The 27,173-nt window shown below is 34.3% G+C and overlaps 1 protein-coding gene across 1 annotated transcript in view; it reads right to left on the minus strand.

Annotated features, from left to right (window-relative positions):
* SEMA3E (semaphorin 3E) overlaps positions 1-24,256 on the minus strand; it is a gene marked incomplete at both ends in the record, with an annotated part of 245,364 nt that extends 221,108 nt beyond the window's left edge. The window contains one exon of the mRNA XM_080701710.1: positions 24,142-24,256. Coding sequence (XP_080557836.1) covers positions 24,142-24,256 — 115 coding nt within the window. The remainder of the gene's footprint in view (positions 1-24,141) is intronic.
* Positions 24,257-27,173: the final 2,917 nt, after the last annotated feature.

Genomic DNA, 27,173 nt, shown 5'->3' on the forward strand with positions numbered 1-27,173 from the left:
ATATAGTGAATTTTAGATCAATTAGAATATCAAGCATCTTAGATATGGCTTCAGACTATTTATTCAATAATATGCCCTGCCTTTACCCCTAAACACCCGCAATTTAACACTTCAGTCTTGCCATTTTGCTGAGTCTACATTGCCATCCCCCTTGTTTGCTCTTCATTCATGGTCTCTGCCAAGAAACACTATTTAAATATTGTCATTCATACTATGCACTTCATTTGAATAATTAATTTGATTAAATTTTCAAAATATATGTTAAGAATTATTGTTTTAAATCTAAAACACAAGTGGTAAAATATATTCTAGAATGGTCAGAAATACCTTTTTATCAACTTATTTTTATATTTTAATGTCTTATGTTTATATTTTAATGTCTTACGTTCATTCTTAGACAATCTCCACTTTGCAACAATATTTTTATATGATCCTTCTTTGAAAGTAGCCAATTTCTATTTCATTTGTTGAGGACTAAAATATACCTTATGGATGTTATAAAGGAATGAAACTAACCTCCAATATATTTTTCTATAACCATGTCACAAAATATAAATAGCTTCCATTTCACTTACTGGAATTTATAATTTGAATATTTTGGTAGCTGGAATTTATAATTTGAATATTTTGGTAACTAAATGATTTATGAAAGGAAATAGTCAATGTTTGACAGACTTTTTAAAAGATTGTTTCACACACTAGATCTTACCCAAAAAAGATGCTGATTTGGAATTCATAGAAAGAAGAGTGGTGCTTGAAAAGTACTTTTTCACAAGAAAAAGTAATATCAAACTGAAAATAATTAAATATGTGAATACATAGTTGCAAATAATTTTGGAGTTTTCTATGAATAGGCTGTTTTATCTCCTAGACTACAGAGAAGATTCTTTTGTGAAAGATGTGGATCCTTTTCCATGTTTCTTGTGTAGGATTGAGAAGACCAGTTAGCCATTGTACAGTTCATACCTTTATATTTTGTTGAGTTCTCCTTCTCTTTTATGTGCTATAATATTTACTAATAAATAAAATATTGTTATTACTCCCAATGAGTTTATTTTAGAGAACTGAAAAGGTAGAGAGACAAATTTTAGTGGAGTATAATAGTTTTTATAAAGTATGCTTGGGCTGCTATGGATATTAAGGAAACACTACAGGGGCCTATTATGTCTAAATTGAGTTCTAGGGATGACCAGACATTAACAGTAAGCAGAATGGTCAGAGGGTATAAAGAGAAGGGGAAGAGACATTCTAAGAAGCTGAAGCAGTATGTATAAAGGCCTGGAGGCAAGAAAAACTGAACAGGTCTTAGGAATATCCTGAAATTCAATATCACTATAGAGTGCAACTCACAAAAGATACATGACAAGAAAGAAGATGAATGCTTCAGTATATCATGCCAGGAAGTGGGTATTTTAGCTAAGTAAGCAATGTATATTGTTACATAAGAGTTATTTTGGGGGTTGAAATGAGCAGGATTTGCATTTTTAGTGATCATTCTGCTTGTAGTATGAAAAGTAGATGGGATTAGTGATAAGCTATCAATCTGGAAACTTACAATAAAGTAGAGGAGTCAAAAAGATTGTGGAACTAGAGAGCTTCAGATGGATCTAAGAGACAATAAGGTGATAGGCTTCATGACCATCTGACGATCTGACTTACACTAGTTGGGTTGTTAGTGGTGGGAAACTAGTAAGTAAGAAAAAATGATCAAGATTAATGATCACTAAATTTTTTGAGATGGGCCTGGTTTGGTTAATGTATGTCTCATTCACTGAGATAGAAAACATAGGCGGGAGAGTATGATCAGCATGGAAGATAATAGAACCAATGCAGAGTTTGAGAAGTTGATGGAGAGAATCTCAGATGTAGAGTTTCAATAAATAATTATATATTCAAATCTACAATGTTAGCCTGAAATGAATGAGATATACCTGTTTCTTAGATTTTGCCATTCACATTTTTTTTTCCCTCTATCCCTTCTCTGACCAATGTCTAGAGACTGGAGGAAAATTTGGAGGGGAACATAGCTCTCCATCATACTCAGGCATTTTTCTTTACTTATCAGTTTAAGTTAATGAGCAAGGTTGAGTGGCAGTTGACAGGTAGTAGACCAGGTGGTGACACTGTGGAACTGCTGAGAATTTAAAGTATGAAAAGCAGTGTGGGACCAGTAGAGTAACATTTGTAAATGCCTACTGTGAATCCGGATTCTCAATATGATGTAGGTACTCTCTGTACTACAACTACTCTTTGCTTCCTAGAATGCCTCTTCTTTTTGTTTCCATACCCCTTGACCATTCTGCTTCCTTTACTTGAAGTTGAGAAAATTGATGTCAATGGCCATAAGGGAAGTCACCTAAATTCACACAATTAGAACTTGGAAGAGTTGAGGCTTTAACTCAGGTTTCTCAGATACTGTCTTAGCATTTTCATTTATGTAATCCAAAAGTCCACACAATTTGAAAGAAAAAAGAGTTATTTGCTCAAAGTTTTTAATATTTTAGAGGTTCAATCCATGTCCGGCTGGGTGTGCAGAACTCAGGGAATGGCTGTGGGAGCAGAGATGGAGAGCAGAGCTGCTCTGGCATCATGGAGACCAAAAGCAAGAAAGCAAGCAGGGGAATTCAAAGACACAAGCACTATCTCCAAGACCACACCCCCAGAGACCCACCTCTTCCAGCCACACCCCACCTGCCTAGGACAAGGCTGAACATTAATACATGAGCTCTTCAGGGGTCATCTTATAACTAGAACATAGATACTGTGAGGTTTTTATCTTTTTGCTGATCTTTTATGAAACTGGCTTTCTTTGTTTAGTAACAAAAATATTTGTTGATTTTAGATTTTTATTCAGTAGCTTCTACTTTATTCTGGTAATAAATTTACAGAAACTTATAGTTAATAGTATCAGCCACCATGTTCCCAGGTACACATATGATAATTAGAGTGGCCTTACTAGTGTAACAGGAATGTACAAAATTTGTTGGCTCATGTTTATTTTCCTTTGAACAATGCCTGTTTAAGTATTGGTGAAATTTGTCTCTCTGATTTTTCTCTATTATTTAGTGAATGACTAACTTTTTTATATTTAAAATAGCTTTATAGGTTTCTAGTTATAATTATTCAACATGAAAGAGTTCAACTAGGTAGAAACAGAAAGTAAATATGATTTACAGGTTTCTACTCACACATAAATAAAATAAAATACAAAATTTTTGAAATGTCCTTCATATACATACGTGTGTGTATAGTTTTATAAACATAAAATTGTGTTAGATATAATCCTTTATTGGATGTCTTGTTTTTTGCTATAAATGATACTGTAATCACATACATACACACACACAGAAATACATGGAAACCTACATATATATCTATCTGTACATACATACATACATACATACAAACATATATACATTCCTCTTTAGTGGCTTAAAGGTAGCTTTAAAATTTTTATGTTCTTATAGATGCTAGAAAATTATCTTTCTTTAAAAATAATGAGCTGAGCATGGTGGTGCATGCTTGTAATCCTAGCATTCAGGAGGCAGAGACAGGAGGATTGCGATTTGTGGAGAGCCTCAACTACTTAGCAAGGCCCTTCTCTACTCAGAGAGACCCTGTTTCAAAAAATAAAAAGACTAAAAAATGGGACAGGGGTTACAGCTTGGAGGTAGAATGCCCCTGAGTTCCATCCCCAGTACTGCAAAATAACAATAACAATAATAATAATAACTCCTCTATTAAAATAATTCTTTTGTATATACAATAATAGCTTATTTTATAAGTCTTACTAATCATGGAGTAATTTAATTGCTTTTAATAATTTTGTTTATTTTTGTTCTGATTCATCCATTAAGTGTTAAATCCATGGTGTAACTCTCAATAGGTAATTTAATTTCATATTCTTCCAGTTATTTTCTTAAAATATAGGTGAATCATAATTAAATTTTCTGTATAGGTCCAAAAATTAAAACTATCTGATAAATACAGATAATTTTAAGATATGTAATACTTGCAATATTTGGAACATGTTTGAACTAAAATCTTTTTTTAATTTGAAGTTTTCTTAGACAAATATTCTATATTCTATCAAGCAATGATGTATTTGAGCCTTCAACTTATATTAACTCATTTCTGTCATTTCAAATAAGCCAATTCATATATTTGTTTTTAGTAAAAAAAAAATGAGAAATAAAGACAATATAGGTAGTGTCCAATGTACTTAGAAGAATTCTGAGGCCATACATAGTTTCAAAAGGAAAGAAAGCCACAATAAAAATGATGACTGCTAAGGATACACTTAAGAAGGACTAATCACACTTGCCTTGAATTTGTCTTATCTAAGATAAACTGGTCCTTCTTTCATTGAGTATCATTTAAAAAGAAGAGATAAAGTAAAAATATATGAATTAGAGAAAAAGAGGCATTAGTAACTGAAAATATAATTATATACAAGTAGATAAATGATAGATTGATAGAGCAGAAACCATGTATTATTTTATACAAACTCCTAGAAATAGTATTTTGGGATTCAGTAGATTAAAAAATGGTATTTGTAATATATAAGCACTTAATATGTGTTTTATTTAATAAATTATGGTTGAAGAGGAGGTTCTCATTTTTATTGCCTATATATTCAGTATAGATATAATAAAAATGAGTAATTCATTCTTCATCTTATAAGACTGTCTGCAGACTTCCATATTAAAAGTATCTAAATTATGGCTGAAAAACATTATTTTGCAAGATAATTTTGTTCACTGAGCTTATATATTTTTGAATTATGTTTATTAACCAGACAAATTGGAACTGATAAATGTTTAATGTTTAAAATGTGAATAAATCTTGCTCAGAGAATGTAAGAACACTCAAGTGCTGTAATGCCAAGGTAATACTTGGTTAAGAATATGGTGGATAAAAACTGAAAAAATGATATTGCCTCAAATTTATAGTAGATTGCCAAAATACCTTCTCATTCACTGTCCAATTTTCTGTAAAGAATTATATCATGGAGATAGATGAGTGCATTAGGAGATAGATATTCATACTGATGCTCACATCAAAATAATTTATACTATAATAAGAAAATAAAACTAGAAACAACTTTAATGGACTAGAATAAAAAAGCTGCATATATGAATTATGGTATATTCAAACAAAGGAATAAAGTAGAATAATTAAAAAGATAAAGCATATTTTAATCCTCAGCATAGAAAGCACTTTGTGGTGCTGATAGAAGCAGATTAGTAAGCAACATGTACAATAGGAATCCATTTTATAAAAATAACATGTGTATTCAAATATACTGGTACCTATCTGGAAGTATGTTTGTATAGTTAAATATTAACAGCCTTTAGTGGGAATCATAAATATGTATTGTCACTTCATGTACTTTCTGTACATTCTCTTAATCTGTGCTTTTCTTTGCTTCATTATCAATAAAGGTACTAATCCATGTCTACTTTATAAAATCTCTACCTGAAAAAATGCTCCATCACACCTAACAGGAATTAAGATTTATAAATAAATAATAAATATTTCCCATGTTTTTATAATATGTTATTAATCTGAGATTGATGGGTTATTTTGTTCCTTAAAGAAAAATGGACTTGTGAAGAAAAGTGACTTATTTTTCCATTTCCTTATATTGATGAGAATGTCATATTAATAAGTAGCAAACGTTTGGCCTAATGTCTTTAATCAAAGCATATAACTTAAAAAATACTATAGTCAAATATGTCTGAAAGCAATTGAAGACAATTTACTGATAGTGACTACAAAACCACCTCAAGGAAACCTTACAGAGTACATGAGCTTATGGTGGAGCAGTGGGTCTGTCACTCGCGATCTTCTGAGATCATACAGGCGTCTAGTTTTATCACTGCAGAATTCTGAAATATTGTTAACTAGTTATTATTATAAGAATTATAGTATGGAGATATTAATATAGTCATTAATTATACACCTTATAATGATGGTGTTTTATTATTCTCAGAATGTTTCTTTCTCTATGTTCAAAATTCCAAAGCATAGGCAGCTCATAAACTAGGAATATAGAAAAAGAACATCTGGTGAAGTCGATCCTATAAGAAAAACAAAATAGAGACTATAAAGGTGTTTGGTTTAAATACAAGCATCTTTAAGTACTGAGTGAATGACAGATATTGTTAACATGTAAAATCTTCCACGGAATGATATTACTATAGCTTACTGTTTGACTTACGAAGAGTTAATGAAAAATATTCTGAAATATCATATGCCTCTTTTTTAAAACACAGGACTTGCTACAAATACCCAGAGAGACTGGCAAATCTACAAAATGACAGCAAATTAAAGTTACAAAATTAAGCAATCACAGCTATGATGATATTTTAATTCTGTCATTCTGTTGTGGTGACCATTCCAAATTCTTTTTAAATAAAAAAAATTAAGACATTTAAAAACTCTCCTGTTTATTATAACTATGAAGATTCTTTTTTGTTTCTTCACATTAAAATTTTATTAATCTTTCATTAATTATACAAGTGACATTTACTTTTCTACATCTTCTAACAAATCCAAAATTATATATTTTATATACTATAATAAAAACATGTCTTAAATGTGCCTTAAGATTTTTCCAAATACTGACATTTTTAAGAGAACCCATAATATGTGTGTTTTAAACATCAAGAAATACTTAAAATATCTCTACAACTAACACAAATTTTATAATCTCTAACTAGATTTCCTAAAGATAATAAATGTAGAAACTGATATGAAGCATATTTAAAAAGGACACGTAATAGCAAAGCCAATCTTTGAATCCTGGAATGTCTCACTCCAGAGATCATGTCTTTTCCAGGACACCAAGCGTTACTATGCTTAGGATCCACATGATAGACTGCAGAGAGAAGAGGGATTTCCTTAACTTCAGCAAATAAACCACACATGTGAAATAAAGGAAAGAGCTGGCTTAACAGAGTCTATGTAGAAACCCTTAGAAGAGCTGACAGCAATCTCAATATAAATGAATAGAATGGCATATTTGCCAAATAAAGTGCTGTCAACTCAGGTGGCTTTAATAAATAAAAGTCATCGTCGGTTAACAGCACCACTGATGTATGAGAAAGGAAAGTCCTCCTGGAGTATGAACTGCAGTGCTCCATTTTAAGGGAGACACTAACGAACAGGAACATGACCAGATCAGGGAGAGCACAGTGGAGTTAACCACGGCATGAGGAACATTCACCTATAACAAAAGAACTTGATAGCTATCTTTAAATATTTGGAGATCTGACATGATTCATGTCCTAGTGATGCTGAAAGAAAGAATTAAGACTAAATGGTGGAAGACGTAGCAAGTCAGACTTTGGATTAGATACGTAAATACTTTTTCCTCACTAGAATATTAAAGGATGAAATGGACAATCAGGCAGTGATTCTCCTTTCCATGAAAAGGCACAATTTCAAAATGATAAATGCTATGACCACGTGGTTGGATGCTCAGAATATGATTACTCCAGCGTGAATGGTAATTAACCAAAATTCCTACATTCAAAGAAATTCTCCAGTTTGGGTAAAAGGATACTAGCTTTCCTAAACTAAGATATTATTCTAATTAGTGATATTTTTGTTTAGAAGAAATACATAAAGTGCTAAGTGTGTGACACTGGTCTTCACTGCCCAAGTACACCTAGTTTTTCCATAGAACAGTTATTCCTCTCTCCCTTCTCCCTTCCTCTTTCCCTCCTCCTTGGCCCTCTCTCTCTCTCCTGCTCTCTCTCTCTTTCTCTTATACTCTCTTATATTCTCTCTTTTCCTCTTCCTCACTATATTTGATTTTTCTTTCTTTCAACCATTTACTTAGCGATTGCTATGTGCCAAGCAGTATTCTAAATATGTTGAAAAGTTTTTTTCATTTAACCTTTTATCACAATCAGTGGGTTAAGTACTATTTATTATCCAACCCTTTTAGTTAGAGAAAGGTTAATAACATGTCCCATATCATATTCATACATGTGTTTGTATCACATTTTTCCCAAATAGTGAAAAATAATGATGTACAAAAATAAATCCACATGCCTGTCTTGATATAAAGAGATTCAAAGCCAGAAGAGGAAAACATGTTAAAAAACAGCACATATCTGGGGTTTTTTAATTTTTTTTAGGAACTGGGGATTGAATACAGGGGCACTCTACCACTGAACTACACTGTCTGCTCATTTATTTTTTTATTTTGAGACAACATCTCACAAAGTGGTCCTGGTTGGACTCAAACCTGTGATCCTCCTGTCTTAGCCTCCCAAGTACTGGGATTAGAGGTATGTTGTGCATCACCACACCCAGTATCACTTACTTGCTTAATAGAAGTTCAGTAGAAGGAAAGATTATGGAAATTAAATGAAATTATTATAAACTTAGAAATGGACCCACCCAAAATTATTTACATGCCAAAGTAAGCCAATCCCAGCTGTTGTTCTTTACCCTGGCTGCCATCCTCAGAAAGAGCAGCTGGGGCGAGTTTGGGCCACCGGCTGCAGTAGCAGCTGGGTCTATTTGTTAAGAGGAAAAAAGAGTCAGTGAAGACAAAGGGAGATTTTGCTGGTTAGCAGCATGAATGGAAGGCTGGAGACTGGTTAGGGGGGCCTCAACAGTGAAGCACAGCAACAAATTGCACTATTACACAGACCGCCCCCAGGGAGGGTGCTGCCTTACCTCCTGAGAGACTTTGCTGGCCAGTGTCCCCTCCCCATAGCAAAACTAAACCAAGAGCAATCTTTTATTCATTTTTTTCCCTATTAACACTATCCCTGGACTTCCACAAAGCAACTCCAAGATCCGTTCTAGCTATCCAGTGGCTGACTACCACACAATAGGACTAGTAACATTTCCAATTTAGAGCACCATGTTGTGGTTATCATATATTGACTACTATAGAAATGTAGATGTCTAATAAACATAATTATGGATTATAAAGCATAAGCATAATAAAAGGCATAAATATAATAAAAGCCTAACATATTACTTACATTCAATACTATCAAAGGCATCTAACCTGTTTCTGAGTGATTACTCTTTTACTGCTGGGTAAACTCTTATTGGTATCAATTATCCAATGTTATTTTTCATTTTAATTTTTGTCCAATTTTATTGATTTTTAAAGCTTAGAAATCTCTCTTTTTTCCTCCAGATATGAAGTTCTTCTATAATCCTAAAATATATCAGACTTCATTTTGGGCATACACATTTTGGAGCAAGTAAAAAACATTTGGCAAAAAAATCTGTCAAAAGCAGTGCCCAGCAGCAGTGCCCAGCACGTAACTTTTGTCTTACTTCTCAGCAGTATAATGAAGAAGATATAATTTCATTCTTTTAATAGGAAGCATTGTCTTAATTATAATATTTTCTTCTTCCTATGGTTATTTAAATATTATAAAAAGGAATTTTTGCGTTGGGGAATTATAAGGAGATGAAAGCATATTAATGTGTTGTAGAAATTAAAACATTTACTTCTCCTGACTATAACAATTTAGTAAAATTGGTATTTTGGGTGATGTCTGAAATCCATTCCACTATTTCATATCCTACCTTCTATCATCTCTTTCTTTTTGGGGGGCAAAATAAGAAGGGCCTCTTTTACTTTCCTCTATTAGTGAAAATATGCAATTATATGAATCAAGTATACCTACAATTAAAATTAAAAATTGACTTTGAAACAAATGTTCTCTCCTTTTAATTCGCATTTTTAAAACGAGTTGTATGGCTATTCTAAGAATAAGTCATATGATTAACTCAATTTGCCCCAGACCCCAAACTGACCGCAAACTCAATATTTTAGCACTTATAAGAATTAATTAATTAATTAATTAATTTGATGGTACTAGGGTTCCTGGAAGCCCTTCTACCTCCGGGCTACACTCCCAGACCTATTTTTATATTTTTTATTTGGGAACAGGGTCTCTTAAGCCAGCAAGGCTGGCTTCGAACCTGCGTGATCCTCCTGTCTCTGCCTCCCAATTGCAGGGATTACAAGCATGCACCACCATGCTTGTAATTTATAAAAAATTAAAAATATTTGTCTATTATCATTTATATAAACAAAAATATGTGATACATACATTGTTATAATGTGAATTTTTAAATTTTCTTTCTTTTTGCTTTGTTGTTGATGTTTATTTTATTTCATTTTGCTTGAGATAATTATGTCACTTTCATAAAAAACCTGTTCTCAAAAGGAATCGTTTTTACTTTCCATTAGTTTTTCTGTTTTCTTTTAAAATATGTATTATTTTTCCTGTTCAGAATGATAGAAATTATTTTATTCTCTATAAATATTGTGACATCTTCACTTTAGCTTCTAAAAATAGTCAATGGTTTCTCTTTATTTTTGTCTATTCCTTATAGTAGTAATAGTGAAAAATGTGTGATTTCTTCTGAATTGACATGTCTGCGGATTTATAGTTTTATGTAACTAATTCTACTAAATTAGTTTGGTTTCAAAAAGAGAGAAAAAATCAAAATATAATATCAATTGATTTTGATAAATTAAGTACATGCATGACAAAATATTTTTGCATGGCTTATAAATGTAGTTAAATTTTACTAAGATGAAACTTTCATTAGTTCTTTCTCAATTTACATTAAGAAATAAATTAAGATATATTGCATAAACTAAGTATATCTACAAAACATAACTAGCTTTTTCTTCCTACTATATGATTGCCAGTGGCTATGTTTTTAAAATGGTATGTCAAAGACAACATGGTCAAATTATTCATAAAACAACCTTTGCACAGGAACAAACTGATAAAAGTCAAAACCAAAACCTTTTGCTTTTGGTCATTTAGAGATTCTTTAAAAACAAAGATGTTAGATAAGCTATTACTCTTTTGCAATCTCTTTTTGCCTTCTGCTTTGTCATGGTTGTCATGTATTAGTTCTTAGTAAGGGAATGAACGTTACACTGCTCCTTGGGAGATCACAACCAGAGCCAACGAGAAGGAAAGATGCACAGCTCCTGGCAAGATGGGGTGAACAGCCCAGAGGAATTCCAGTCACCCTTTGCCCAAACCTCACACTGTATCTGTATCTTAGATGAATATGCAGATATATTCCAGGTCATTTTAGAGCAATTCTGGGTTTCTCTTTAAAATGTTTGCAATAAATGACCTGAAAGCAAAATAGTGCCTTGTGTTTTACAGAGGAAGCAGAAGAGTAGTGTTCTCATTGTTTGTTTTTCCTTCTGGAAGCTCCCTTGTCCCATCATTTCATTTCCTGCTGTCTCTGTTAAAAACATATTTGTATGTGACACCCAGGAAAAAAACCATTAAAGTTCATAATTAAATTATATATAAAAAATAAATTATATACATAAATATAGATAAAATACACTTAAATATCTAAAATACATTAGATTCTAAGAATAAAACAATATAATGCAAAATAATTGCCTTCAAATTTTTCAGAATCTACTTGTAAATCTGCAATATTCATTTATTACTCATACAAAGGACATATGAATTGGACCCACATTAAAATGGAAAAATTTAAATTAGCATGAGCAAAGAATATTTGTACTAGTATAGTAGAATTATGAACACAGTGGAGTTAGGTTATTTAGATATCTAGGGAAATGGGTTTCTGGGAAGATACAGAGTACTCTGTGTAATGGATAACTGTGAGAACAGGGTAGGGATGGTGCAAGGTAGAGTAAAACAAGGATAATTTGTTCTGGTTTACCCTTCAATCTCAACTTTATATTTCCATAAACCCAATCTTAATTTTTAGTGTATGTATGTATGTATGTATGGGTTTGTACATGTATGTGTGTGTGTGTGTGTGTGTGTGTGTGTGTGTGTGTATATATATATATATATATATATATATATATATATATATATATACAATCTTTATATTCCAGCTTTCTATTTTCTATTCTGGATTTATTATGACTTGTCTCTTTTAATAACTAGATCTTCAACTTCTTGGGAAGTAGGGTTGAAGTAACACTCAGTGTGGTGGTGGTGTGTGTGTGTGTGTGTGTGTATAATAGAGAGATCTAAATTAGTGATGTGTATAGGTATGCCTCTATCATTTTGTACCCCATTAAGATGTATGACTATAATGCACTAATAAAAAAATTTTTAAAATGGTTCTATATTTCTGTATTCACAGGAAAATCATGCAGTTAACAAAGTGAGTTATCAACTATATATATTCAGTTTTTCCTGTTTTAATATCTTACCATATGATGATTTTATCATAGTAAAGAACAAATATTGGCACATTGTTATTAACTAAAATCCATACTCTATAAAGACTTTCTTAAACTGGGCATGGTGGCCCATGCTTGTAATCCCAGCATTTGGGAGGCTGAGACGGGAGGATCCTGGTTCACAGACAGCCTCAGCTACTTAGGGAGGCCCTCCGCAACTCAGTGAGCCCCTGTTTCAAATTAAAGAACAAATAGGGCGGGGGGTAGGATGCCCCTGGGTTCCATCCCCAGGCCCGTGAAAAAGAAAGGACTTCCTTAATTTCTACCTAATAACTCTTCACCACCCCAGAATGTCATCCAGGATATTGTATTATCTTTATAAAATTGTGTCATTTTGTTTTTAAAATTCTAATTGGATGCTCAGTATCTAAAGCATTGATAAAGCTCAACAAATATTTCTGGAAGAAGAGAATGACTTAATGAACACATCTTCCCTGAAAAGACACAGAAACTCCTAAATCCCTGAACGGGGAGATCGAATATATACCTAAAGGGTGAAATAGTGAGTGACATCCCAACGTCATTAGTCCAGGAAAACTTCTCATTGAGAGATTCAAGGATTTTTGAATCTTACAAAATGCTTTCCCACAACTAATCAATATTAGGTGTTTTCTCCTCGGAACTCAATATAGCATGATGCATCACAATTTATGCCATCAATCATCATAAAGATATACTTAGGTAGTAAATTGTGATCAATAACTATGTTCATCAAGTTCAATTTAAAAAATATTCATAGAACTCTATATAATTAGGTATCTAAGAATTTAAATATATGTGTCAAGATCAGAGGTGTTCTTTGAACACTTAGATGACATTCTTACATTATGGGGGACCTGGGGGGAGGGATGAAAACAGTAAAATGAAAGTAAGACTCTCTCTCTCTCTCTCTCTCTCTCTCTCTCTCTCTCTCTCTCTCTCTCTCTCTCTCTCTCAAACACATGGAGCCTGTGCTTCTCATACTTGAGTATGCACTAATGATCACCTAGAAGGCTTGTAAAACTGGAGATTCCAGAGCTACAATACTATTGACTCCGCTGATCTCATCAGCAGCTTCCAGGGATACCACTGCTGCCACTCCCTAAGATGCAGACCGTGTAGCATTGAATTAACATGTTTGTTTCTTTTTTTCCTTTTAATTATTTATTTATTTATTTTTGGTGGTACTGGGGGTGGAAACCAGAGGCTTTCTATCTCCAGGCTATACTCCCAGACCTATTTTATATTTTATTTGGAAATAGGGTCTCACTAAGTTGCTGAGAGCCTCACTAAGTAGCTGAGGCTGGCTTTGAACCTTGCAATCCTCCTGTCTCAGCCTCCCAAGTGCTGGGATTACAAGCGTGCGCCACCACGCCCGGTTTGGATTAACACCAGTTTCTATCTGCTGTCTTCCCTAGCTTGAAAAGTGGGAAGAAAAACCACAAAAACATCATCTGTTTCCTGCAAGGAAATCCAAAAAGGCTTTCTTCACGTGCAGTGTTTAGCAGTACCTCTACCTCTTTTTCTACCTTTTATTAAGTTTCATGATTTCATCATTTTGAGCATCATGTAGAAGCCAACTACGAAAAAAGTTTCATAAAATTCAGTAGATAACAAATGCCCATCCAATAATTACAGGTTTTAGAAATTACTTGAATAAGAATTTTATTCTGTCCACAAAGGTCTCATAAGACACTACATTTTGACCAGAAAAAGGAACTTAAAATGTACTTAAAGGCAGTTATATAAATTAAAAATATTATGAAACATTATAATACCATATTATATTTCTATGCTGTGATACAATTAATTTTTTTCTTCAACCATCATATGGGATAGAAAGACCAAGTTTTTTTATAATTATGAAGAAAGTAAGTTTCAGAAGTTCCATGATTTCACAAGAATAACGCAGTATCAAGTTTAGAATATTGTAGATCCAAACCCAGGACATTTTCTTCTACTTTTATTAGTACATTGCGATCATACATCATACTGAGGTTTAGATGGATAGAAACACACTTGCACACAACTGTTGGGGCATTTCCCTTTGGGTCTTACCTGCTCCCTCCCATTCCCTTTATGTCTTTGCAACTGGCATTAGTAATTTAATACATATATGTCTATATAGCATTATTTCAACTGTTACATTTTTTACCTCTCTATCCCTCCTCTTCCCTTCCCTAACTCCTCTCCATCACTCCATTGGTGTCTCTCCTCCTTTATCTGTTTCCCAATTTCTATCTTCCTTCTACATATGAGAGAAAACATACAACTGTTCTTTTCTGAGACTGGCGAATCTTGCTTAGCATAATATCCTCAAGTTACATCATTTTCCTGCAAGTGACATAATTTTGTCTAAAATTATGAGTCTATACTCTTCACTACAACAGGGTGTTTCCAATATTTTTTAAGTATTTTGGAAAAATAAGATGGATTGGAATGGCCTGTAAGGAGAAAAAAGAAGTCTTACACTTCTGGAATTAGAGAGGCCCTGAGACATCATGTGACTCATAATAAACATTTTGACTCAGGAAAAGCGCAATCAGTAGTAAACAGCTTGGTGCCATGCTGTGAGCACATTTTCTATTTGGCTTTAGATTCTCAGTGTATCTTGAACTCGGAATGTAAAGCTTTGTCAGTTCCCATAACTTCCTAGGAGGGAAGAGTCAGTCTCTTCAGTTGACCTTTATTCCTGCCTCTTGTATTTCTATTTTCTTCTCTCTCGCTTTTTTTTAATGGCTTCTGGAGGTGGGCTAGCTACCTAAAATCACCACTGAGACTTCTTCTTAGGGATGCTATTCCCCCTGCTCTGTCCTATAAATAAACCCCCCTTTTTATTCTGACTTATCTGAGTTAAAGGCAACAGAAGGCTTCAGAGTTGGCAGGTTTGGCTTTCTCCTATTCAGTGCCCTAAACCTTCTCCACTCCCCCTGCTACAATCTGGTTCTATGGTGCCTGTGAGCAGCAGCTTCCCACCAAAAACACAGGCTAGAGAGTGGATATGGGGCCCAGGAGGCTATGAAGCTATTCACTTAATATTCCAGTATTCCCTAAATCATGGATCTCAAAAAATTTTAATGCCTAATGAGTAAACTTGTTTTAAATTTAAAGGTCATGTTTTCTTGTCATCAGACTAGACACCAAACATGAGATGAATATTAGAGGTAAACTGAGGATGAGTGACTATACACCACTCACTACAAATATGTGTCCTTTCCACCTCTAGCAAAAAATGAGAAAGAAGTAAGACGTATTTATCTGCAAAAGAAGTCAGGGAGGAGAAAAAGAGAAGAGAGGTGGTGCCAACCATACAACAAAGTAGTCAGAGAACGAAGCAACAAGAGAAAGGGAGGGGTCTTGGTGATAACTCAAGAATGACAGTTACATCAAAAAGTAGACTGGTAAGAAGACTGAGTACAGATGAGAAGAAACAGCTGATACCTCCAGGACTTCTGAAGCCCCTGCTGTTTTACTAAAGGTAACACTGAGGGGAAAAAAGGTGAATAGCCAGAAAACAGCCCGGCTCTTCTCCTAATGCATGTTTTACTCAAGAAGTCATAAATAGTTGTTCAGGATTCTTTAGTTTCCTTGGTACTCTTCACTCCCTACCCCCTATAGACTCTCCTTTGAAAAACAGCTCTAAATCATTTTGTCTTAATCACATGTGCAGTAAATGGACATGTACTGAATACCTACTAAGTGTTGGAAACCATGCCCTGTCCCAGATATTTTTACACTGGGGGAAGCAGAACAGAAGACTTTCTTTCACTTTCAAAGCAAACAACACATGCTGAGCTGATAGCAGCATATAGGACACTGTTTAGTTTAACTTTGATCAGTGTGGTCTCTGGCCTTTGTGCTCTTAGTTCTATTGTGCTTTGCAATGTCTGGTCTACAGTTACCTTTGTTAGTAATGGTTTATTTTGTGGATTTGGTCTGTTGTCTCCAAGACACCAGAAGATAAAGTTCCACCTTTCCTTAAATAATTAACAAAATAATTCTATAGTAACTCACAAATACTCTCCCTATTTCTTCTAGTCATCTTTAAAAAGAGATGGCTTTCATGAAAGAAAACCTTTTCTCTCAAATAAAAAGCTGTGATGATTAAGGATCTTTCCTCATTTTAAATTGTAATTTTATAATTAGTCCATGATTATTGCTTTTAGAATAAAAAGGGAGACTAGCATACACTAATTATCTCTGAATTTTTCTGACTCATTGAGTAATTTATGAAAAGCTTCCTAAGGGTTAAGTATTCTGCCACATTATTTTGTATTATCTCTTGTAATCTTTCCAAAGTATAAATTAAATGGTATACCATTTTAAAGATGAGAAAATTCAGGCTGGGCGTGGTGGTGCACGCTTGTAATCCCTGAGCTTGGAAGGCAGAGACAGGAAGATGGCGCAGGTTCAAAACCAGCCTCTCTGGCTTAAGAGACCCTGTTTCCTAATTAAAAAAAAAAAAAAAAAATATATATATATATATATATATATATATATATATATATGTATATGTATATGTATATGTATATGTATAAAATAGGTCTAGGAGTATAGCCTGTAGGTAGAATGGTTTCCAGGAACCCCAGTACCACAAAATAAAAAAGAGAGAGAGAGAGAATTCATACTTAGAAAACATAATTACCTTGCTCATGCCATATAACCAGATTCCACACTCATATTAGGTGTGTTTCATCCAAAGTCTAAGATATTCAGGACAATAAGAATGTGAGAATGTTTTATAATACCTGAGCTAAACTATTTTCTTTGTTTACTTTTCTGAGGCTATGAGTTAAGTCCTTGAGCAGATAACAGAGATGGCTAAGAGCTTAGTCACAAGAGATAGAAGTAGAAATTCATTTCTGATTTTCAAAAATAAGGCAAGTCAATTGATTTTTATTTTTCCATATATTGTGGAGGTAACTAAGCTTTAGAACTCAGACAGACTGAAATTTCTTGATTAAATCCCGGCCTTAGTCACCACAGGACCACATAAAGGCAAATTAGCAATTCCATACAGAACTCTGCTCTGAAATTAGCATATTCTTTAACAAAAAATGTCCTTTCAATATTGGACACAGTAGTAGCACTTGTTTTAAATGTGGTATTGACATATCCTTTTCATTCCAAGTCTAGAATATCCTGCCTACAGAATATCCAGTCTTGTCATTATCATCCTTATGGTAAATATAGAGAAAAATCCTTGCTTATGTCTGGGAGAGCTAATGACATCAATACTCTCTTATGCTTCAAATAAAACACAAGACTTTATGGCTAAAGTTATTTAAAACTGCACTGTGAGAAAATTATTATAAAAATAAGCAACCATCCTCCTTTGTATAACATAGAGTGTTTCAAAGTGTCAGGTGTTGTGCTAAAAATTACTAACAACACTTTGGCCCTATCTATTGAAACTAAGAAAATAATCTAAATATTCACTCTGCACCCTTTGGAAAATAAGTGGTGTGATTTCAGTTTTGTTTAATGGTCAATTCTCTGAGACTAAACTTTCAAGACCACTTTAACACTGTGGTAGCTGAGTATGTATAGTGCCATTTCTAGATTCCTACAGACTAAGTCCCTCTACTAAACCACAGAAGAGTTAAAGGAGTAAAGCTTTGCACATTCCCTTACCAAGAAGTCCCAGTAATGACTCTTGTAGATGTTGTTGTTGAAATAAAACTGACTCCACAGATCATTAGCAATTCCCATCCATAACAACCAATTTGATGGTTTGGTGCTTTATTATATATAGGTCATAAAGCTGAGACAAGAGAACTACAAAATGTTATTGTTCCAGAAAGCAAGAGTGGCCCTCTCCATGAAATACTCTCTGAATGGCAAATCAGACATGGACAGTAAAATAAAAAAAGGCAACATAAATTTTTTAAAGGATATTGTATTTGATATATTATTTAAAAGGATATTTTATTATAACTATTACATATGTTTATTAATCAAATTAGTAACAGGTATTGGTCAAGTTTTATATATAGAACACTGTCCCTGGCCTTGAACAATTTTAAAAGAGTTGTGCACACACAACTTCAATCTAAATTTGGTCCACTTCGTTTATAAATTCAATTTTCTGCTTTTCCTAACTCTGTCATCTCCTCATCCTATTTCTATACTAAAGAATAAATGCTTTCTCACTGTAATATGCAATATCCAGATAAGAGATGAATAATTCATAGACCCATTCAGGGGCTTTTGTATATCCAAATGTATTGATGTGAACCATGGGAAATATCTGTAGCAATTATAAAAATAATAGCCAGGCGTGGTGGCACACACTTGTAATTCCAGCATTTGGGAAGCTAAGAACGGTGGATCACAGATCTTAGACAGCCTCAGCTATTTAGTGAGACTCTCCTCAACTTAGTGAGACCTTGTTTCAAAAATAAAGAATAAAAAATAGGGCTGGGGTTATAACTCAGAGGTACAATGCCCCTGGATTCTATCCCCAGTACCACACACAAAATAATAATAATAATAATAATAATAATAATAATAATAATAATAAAATAGCAGCATCTAACATCCTTTTATAGACCTTTTATGTGGAACATATTTTTTATAAACCAAACTCAACAAAGACTGTAATTCTCCCCAGTCAGTGGTTAATATTTTTTTATTTTTATTTTTTGCAGGTCTGGGAATGGTATCCAGGAGCATTCGACCTCTGAGCTACACCCCCTGCCCTATTTTTTATTCTTTATTTTGAAACAGGGTCACACTAAGTTGCAGAGGGCCTCACTAAGTAGCTGAGGCTGTATGCGAACCAGGATCCTCCTGTCTCAGCCTCCTGAATGCTGGGATCACAAGTGTACCACCACGCTCAGCTCTATTTTTTTTAATATAAACTGTTGGTTTCTTAGCAAATCTACCACTTAGTTTTCACTGACACTTCCTGATGGAGTTCTGAGTATGTAGGTTAATATTTACTCCTGGGTTCTATTTAACTATTGTGTTATGAATCATGCCTTATGACTAGTTTTTATTTATTAACACCCAGGAATATGTGACTAATATTAGTATTGATACTGCCTAGTGATCGGCTGGGGAACCAAAACTATGAGCTTGGTCAGGAAAAATTGGCTCAGTCTCTGCCTCATTTTTTATTTGCTCTGGATAGAAACTAAATACCACAGCCTCCAGGATAGTCATCCAAAATTTTATTTAGCATTATGTTCTTCTAGAGCCCTATGTCAATTTCTTCTTGTAAATTAAAGAGTTCCAAAAGTCTGTGTTATTGAATATATTTGTATAATATATAAAATATATAGACTTATAGCAAAAACACATTGGCTATGAATATTGAAAAAATGGACATATGATATAATACTTTCCTGAGTTATTACAGCTAGGGGTCAAAAGTATGGAAGACAAAATTTTGAATGACTATAATCTATCAGGAAAAAAATGTTCATTTTTATATTATTTAAGACCAATTTCTGTCTATTTAGCATTATATAAGCATTTAGCTAAAATCTAAACTAATGGCATGCCAGAGGGTTGTTCTTTTTAGGATACATTTCCTTACAACATTTTCAATTTATATTTGTTTTCAGAAAACATTAACTAAACATTAATAATAACATTAATAATTTTAGGTTATAAAGTATATTCACAAGTCTTGTTGTCTCATTTGATCTTCTCAAAAGCACAATGAAAAGCTGGGCGTGGAGCCGGGTGTGGTGGCGCATGCTTGTAATCCCCACCCTTGGGAGGCTGAGACAGGAGGATCGCATGGGTTCGAAGCCAGCCTCTGCTGGCTTAAGAGACCCTGTTTCCAAATAAAATATAAAATAGGTCTGGGAGTGTAGTCCAGAAATAGAAGGCCCCTGGATTCCATCCCCAGTACCACCAAATAAATAAATAAATAAATAAATAAATAAATAAAAGCTGGGCATGGTGGCCCATGCTTTTAATACCAGTACTTGGGAGGCTGAGACAGGAGTATCATGCAGGTTTGAAGCCAGCCTCAGCTACTTAGTGAGGCTCTCAGCAACTTAGTGAGACCCTGTTTCCAAATAAAATAGAAAATAGGTGGTCTGGGAGTGTAGCCCAGAGATAGAAAGCCCCTGGGTTCCATCCCCAGTCACACACACACACACACACACACACACACACACACACACACACACACACACAATAAAATATATAGGAAAGATACCATTTCTATCCCTGTTTTCCAAACTGAGGAAACTAAGGTACAGAAAGTTACCATCATTTTAAGTAGAAGGACTAGAGCTGAAGTAGAGACTTCTGACTTAAAATCCTGAGTTCTCTGAACTATACCTAAATACAGATAGACTAACTCTATTACATATTATTTGAGTATGGATACATATTCAATACTTCAATATCCATTATGTCAACATAGTTTAGGAGTGAATTTCTGCCATATTCATGCCTTTACTTAACTGTCTCTTCACCAAACATCCTCAGAGAACATCTGCTGGCAGATGGTATCTTCCCTTTGGGGACTTTGAACACCTACCCCATCTACCAAACTCCCTTGATTGAATTTCATTGATGGAATTCTCTCTTGACTGGGATTTTCAACATGCATTGGGATTTCTTCCTTGACATAGGTCTCTGTTTTTTCTTCTTTGAACTCCATTATCAAGAAGGTTATTTTTGCCTTCCCTGTAACCTCATTAATGCAGGATGGTGAGAGATAAGGAGAGAACAGATATCAACAGAGGGAAGTAGCTAAATCCACCAGGTCTCTTTTTCTTTCCTTCTCTTTCCAAGGAAAGGATCACAGTTGTTTTTCAAGAAAATTCTTGGAGCAGAATATTGGAATTTTGACACCAGCATTACCCTCATTAGTTGGAAAAAAAAAGTTAGTTATAATGTAAAATTACTTAAGAACTTTAAAAATAATTTGCCTGATAAAGCCATCCTCAAATTATATCTTTACTGAAAATTCTTTTATAGAAGGCCATGTTGCCATTTTAATATTAGCTATATTTTTATTTGTTAATTCAGTTTATTTTGTGCCTATAAAATATATTACATTACAAGACATGTTTTACCTAGAGAAGAATAATTATTTTGTCCTTTTTATCTACTAGGCTAGTTCCTGTTAGCTTATTTTCTTAATATCTAAGTGGGGCAGGATAGTCAGTAAATGGAGAGAGGAGTTTAATACCCCATATCATGTATTGGACAATGGAAAATAGATTAAAAGATGATCTATATTTCATACTACCTTTCTACTTTGTTCTCTTTTTCTACCTTTTGGTCTCTTTAATCTTATTGGCCTCCTTCTCTCAAGATCTATTTAAGAATATGTCATTTTCAAAAGCAGAGGAGAAAGGAAAAAAGGAATTTTCAGACTATCTGTCTGAATGTATGTTTATATAAATTAACTCACGTCTTGTATATGACACTTAAACTTTCTCTTCCTCCTCTTAAGAAAGATACATTTTGTTCTCCAATGTCATGTGGAAGGTGGAGGATGTAAGACAATAATTGCCTTTCTCCCTATGACATAGACCACTGCTATGAAAAGAATTATTGGTTTAATTCAGGAGACCACATCTAGAGGAAGTCAGGCAGTACAGAGGTGCTTTATCACATATACCTGGGATCCTTTACTTTAAAAGATCCACTCATTTATCATTTTAATTATCTAAATGTAAAATTCACCACTACTGACTTCATTCAAGACAGCAGATATTGATCTGAACTGCATTATTCCTAGTTTTGAACACTTCTGAAATGTCTGTTGAGTTCTAGAGTGTGAATGGGTAAGTGGGCTGTTCATATCTTGCTCGACTGAATGTTCCTACTTTGACACTGTGTGTTCTTCTATTGCCCCAGGGCACATGGGGTGCAGCAGGCATTTGCTGCTTCAGGTTACATCTCCATTGTAATCTCCTGGCTGACTTTGCTAATACATTGAACATGTAAGAATATTCTATTTTCAGGTGACTTTATACTGCCTTTGTATTAAAGCATAATATTGTACATTTTTAGCTGCTTCTGTTGGATCAAAGGTTAACAAATGCCAAAGGAAAATGTTGCAAGAGTTTTCAATCTACTGCACACATAAAAACCAGCAGTCTTACCCTCTACCCTATGACAAAACTCATAAAATCAGTTACAATTATTTCTTTGATTAAGAGAGACATCATGAAGATGAGTTTGATAACACTGTCATACATGTTATTATATCAGAGACTTCTGTTAGACTCTGACCAAACTGTGAGCTCTCCTATAAAATATCAAATGAAGTAGCCTGGAACACATACTGATACTGAGCTATCAAAAACCAAGTACCTCTATAATAATAATCAAGTACCTCTATAAAAGGTTAAAAGGCACAGCATAATGATAGCTTGACAAAACTGACAGCTTGTTCACTTGTTTACATAAGAAAAACAATAAATTTATTACATTTATTGTGGTGTTCTTATTTGTCTATATTCCATCACATCAAGTCTTTACAACTAGATATATTTGATTATAGTTCTTAGAAATAGGAATTTCATGAAATAGACATTTCATGATATATCTTCCCAAATCAAATTCTGAGTATCCTATTTTAAATATTTGACAAATTAAGTGTCATGGTTTCTTAAATTTATGATATCTACTTGATAGTAGTATAAGAAATTTATCTAAAGTAAGAAAATATGTATGTATAATTTAATTATTTTAATCATGAGAAATTTCTATCATGGCCATTACCTTTACCACTATACAATAAAAAAGACAAAAAGACTGATCATGTCATATGAAACCGAGACCCCTTTATGTGTTCCACTTTTTGGTAAATATTTAACCTATATTAAGAAGCTACAGGTTCTATCTGTCCTTAATGGGGGATAATTTAAAAGCTTACACAACTGAAAAATATCTCTTATGTAACCTCATTAGAGCATCTGCTATCTTCCTCAGTGGTTGGTGTTAATACATCCTTTTTTCCTGATAATTTATTCCAAATTTCTTTTAAGTCAGCAGAAGTCACTTTCTCAGAGCCTGGGTTTTGTTTATTTGTTTACAGGAAGAGTCACCAAATTTATCCATGGCTGGCTTTTACTAGTCCTTATGTAAAGCCTATTTATCTTTTGATCATTTATTTATGAGTATGATGTTGCCTTACAGGACATAATTGCACGATGAAATATTTAAACACTCCTTGGTAGACAGACCCTCAGTAATGCAAGGTGAATTTACATTAAAAAGAACAGATGCTAGTGAGTACTAATACTTCAAGCAATATAAGTCAGTTTGTAATGATTGCCATTAAAATCAGTATTTTGTTTTGTCACACAATACATAAACATATTATAATAATCAATTCACATAGAAAGATAATTTATATTAATCATTAGTAATTTTAAATATATGGTGATCGCTCTGTTATCATGGGAAGGTATGCATCATTTTTCTTCTCAGGAATTTTCTCCTCCTCTTTTTCTCATTATGAAGGTGGAAAAAAAGAGAGAGAAACACACACAGACACACACACACCCCACAAAAACAAACGTTGCCTCTATTCCAAAGCCTCTCCCCAATATCCGTGTTTCCCATAAGACATCCATTGGCATTTAAGTACCTGCTGCTAGCGGTAGAGCCAGCCTCTCAAGGCTTTTGCTACCTGCTTCCCATCTTTCTGTTCCGTCTACTAGTGAGTGAACTTCTGAATAAAACCTAGTATCTACAAGACAAAAATAACATCTCTCAGTTGACTTGTGATGTTGCACTATTTTCAGACGAGGTAGGTAAGACTTATTCATTACAAGTACTTAGACTCTCAGGTGAGTTTTGCAATAAAACGTTTCAGGTGCACTTAAGGGTCTTGGGAAACTATGGGCTTATGTTAAATGCCTTTATACTTTTACCTTTTTTTTTTTTCTAAACAAAAGAATCTGTAAAAGGTAACCTACCTTTATGTGACAGGCGTAGCCGAGGGTGGTGAGTGCCAGCTGTGTGGCCTCCTGTCCACAGCTCCAGCAGGTGACCCCACAGGAGCCAGGTGATGAGGCGGCGGGCGGATTCCATGCTGTCTGCTCAGCCGCCAGCCCCGGAGCCTCACTCAGGGCAGGTTTGAGTTTTACTTAGGACTTTTTTTCCTCCGGGGGCAGCTTGCACGCGAGAGGCTTTGTCAGAGATCGAACGCGTTGTCACCAGAAAGCACAGTCCCAAAGTGCCATTTGTCAAGCTGTATTTGGATACGTGCGACCTTTCTTTCCTCGGGACAGTTGTTTAAAAGCCGGGAGCAAGAGGACATTCCAAGGAGTGAGCCTTCAGAGCCATGTCCTGCCTAGAGCTGTCTTCTGTAACTAAGCCGGCAGAGTGAGGAAGAAGCTGGATTTTTTTTTTTTTTTTTTTTCAGTCGCTCGGCAAGCTTTTCATTCAGAAAACAAACCCAGCATAGGCGCTGCCTTCCCGGCGGAGAGGAACGCTCTCCTGCCCCCTTGAAGCCTCTCAGAAGTCAGCCTCTTGCACCGACTTGCCAACAGATAGTTTAAATTCACCTTTCCCCTTGCTAATTAAAAACAAGAAGTGCAGTTCCCTCTAGGAGGTGCGGGATCCACCCAGCGGGGATGCCTTCTGTCAGTGCGCGGTGTTTACAGGAAAGTTCAGGCTGGGCTGAGCAGCATACTTGCTGTTTCTAGGAAGTGTTTCTGGTCCACGTGCCCTGCTCGCATCTCCCTCCCATTTATAACTGGCCGCGGTTACTCAGCGTCTGGAGACAAGTCCGCCTTTGGGGTGGGGAGGGGGAGGGGTGGAAGGAATTATATATAATACTCTATTATTTAAGACTATGTAAGACAAGGAGATGGTGTCAGGAAGGGCTTTTGCTTGCCCATTGACCACAATTTATTCTTGAATAAATATTACAAATTTTAAAATGATATGTAACCATCTAGTACCAAAATCATGTGTTTAGTATCCACCTAGTCTTTTCCACAATTAAGGATTTTTATATTGCTTCCATCTTGGTCATGTTATTTTTAACTCTTTTGAGCCAAGTGCGTTTTAAGAGCCTGAAGAAAAAAAAAAGTGTCATCCATAATAGTTTCATAGATGTTTGAGAATGAAATAATTTGTTTAGGCAAATTCTTCAATTCAGCTTCAAAGCAGATTCTTTTTTGTTGTTGTTGTTCTAAATCAAACTTTACACTATAATTCAAATTTAAGAAAGAATGAATTTTGAAGGAATGATCTCCTAGGTAACTATGATAAATTTGAGATTATCTACCTAATGGGTCCCTTGCAAACCAGGTATTAGAAAACTCAGAATGGGAAATACTCAGGATTCAACTGCTGTGCACTTTCAGAGTTTATTTTCAAGACACTCTGTTGTGTAAATAAGCTTAACACAATAGGTCAACTTTACAATCTACTTTCAATCAATCTCAAAAAGTAAACCAAACACTCCAGAGCTGTTGGCATGGAAATGAATCGTATTATTTTAAGATACCAATAAACTAGAATAGATATTTAATTTGATAGTTGAGAGTTAAATGGACTCAACTATGATATCCTTTTCTTATTCTGTATTTTAAATAGTAGTGACTAAGGATACAGTCGGAGAATTGTATGTTTAACACCATGTGATCATGACAAAAATAATTCAGTATTTAGCCTCATATATAAGCAAAACGTACAGTCAGGAATTTTTCCCCACTTTTCTAATCACGAGGTTTTATGCAAGTAGAGTATATTTAGCAAAACGTAAATGTCACTAGATATTATAAATAATTAGATTGCCAAGGTCTCCAAAAGATAACCAACTCTAAACATTATTTAACACTGAAGCAACATGAACTATTTAGAGACTTTTAACCTGGGGTGGTCTCTGTAGGCACTTGCATATTTTAAAAGCCAGGTTGATGAGCTACAGACCTAATTGTGATATACTGTACCTTCTAAATCCTCTTTTACTTTCTTCCAGAACTGAAGTAACTACAAAGTAAATAGTAGTTTTTATAGGTATTATCTAATGACAGGATTCTGAGAAAAGTAAATGTGGTGCCTATAACTTTTATTATAAATAAAACACCCGCACAACTGAAATTCTACTTAAGATTGTGCAATGCCTGTCCTAACTGTATCATGGAATTGAGGCAATATAAGACATTGTAATCATTAAGGCAGAAAATCATACTATTAAATGTCAGTGGGGGAATAAATACTATAAATGCCAAGATTTGACTTTGGTGTTGCATGTCATCCTTCAGATTAGGTTAGGGCAGTTTGAAGTACATGTCAGAACAATGGATTCCTTTGGGTTCTTCAAATGTGCTTTGGTTTATTCATCATTCATCACTGTCATTGTGTATTCCCTTGAATCCTCTCTGTGTCCTATCTTTCTATTCTGTAGAAAACATATAGATGGTGCCAAAAAATGACTGTTAGCCGGCCATGGTGGCGCACGCTTGTAATCCCCGCGCTTGGGAGGCGGAGACAGAAGGATCGCGCAGGTTCGAAGAGACCCTGTTTCCAAATATAAAATAGGTCTGGGAATGTAGCTCGGAGGTAGAAGGGCTTCCAGGAACCCCAGTAACACACACACACACACACACACACACACACACACACACACACACACAGACTCTTAAACTAAACATCTAGAACTATCCATAGATTCAGCTTCCTCCATGTGGCTTTAGACACTAGCTGTAGAATTAAAAAAAAAAAAAACGAGTCTTTGGGACCAAATTAGTCATTTATACAGTAAAATGAAATAAGAATAATCATCAGAAAATGGGTCATCATACAAATTTTCATCAAATAAGACAGTTTTAAAAATAAAGGGGGTTTTAATAATAATTATATACAAACCAAGAATATAATAGACAAATTGAGACATCAAAATCATACCACTTAAGAGAGATTTCTAGATACCCTTGGAAAACATGGAAGTGAAATATTTTTTTTTAAAAAACTGATTTACTAGGCTGAGATATAG

The sequence above is a fragment of the Muscardinus avellanarius genome (assembly GCF_963383645.1).
Source record: "Muscardinus avellanarius genome assembly, chromosome: 9".
In the NCBI taxonomy this organism is placed as follows: Eukaryota; Metazoa; Chordata; class Mammalia; order Rodentia; family Gliridae; genus Muscardinus; species Muscardinus avellanarius.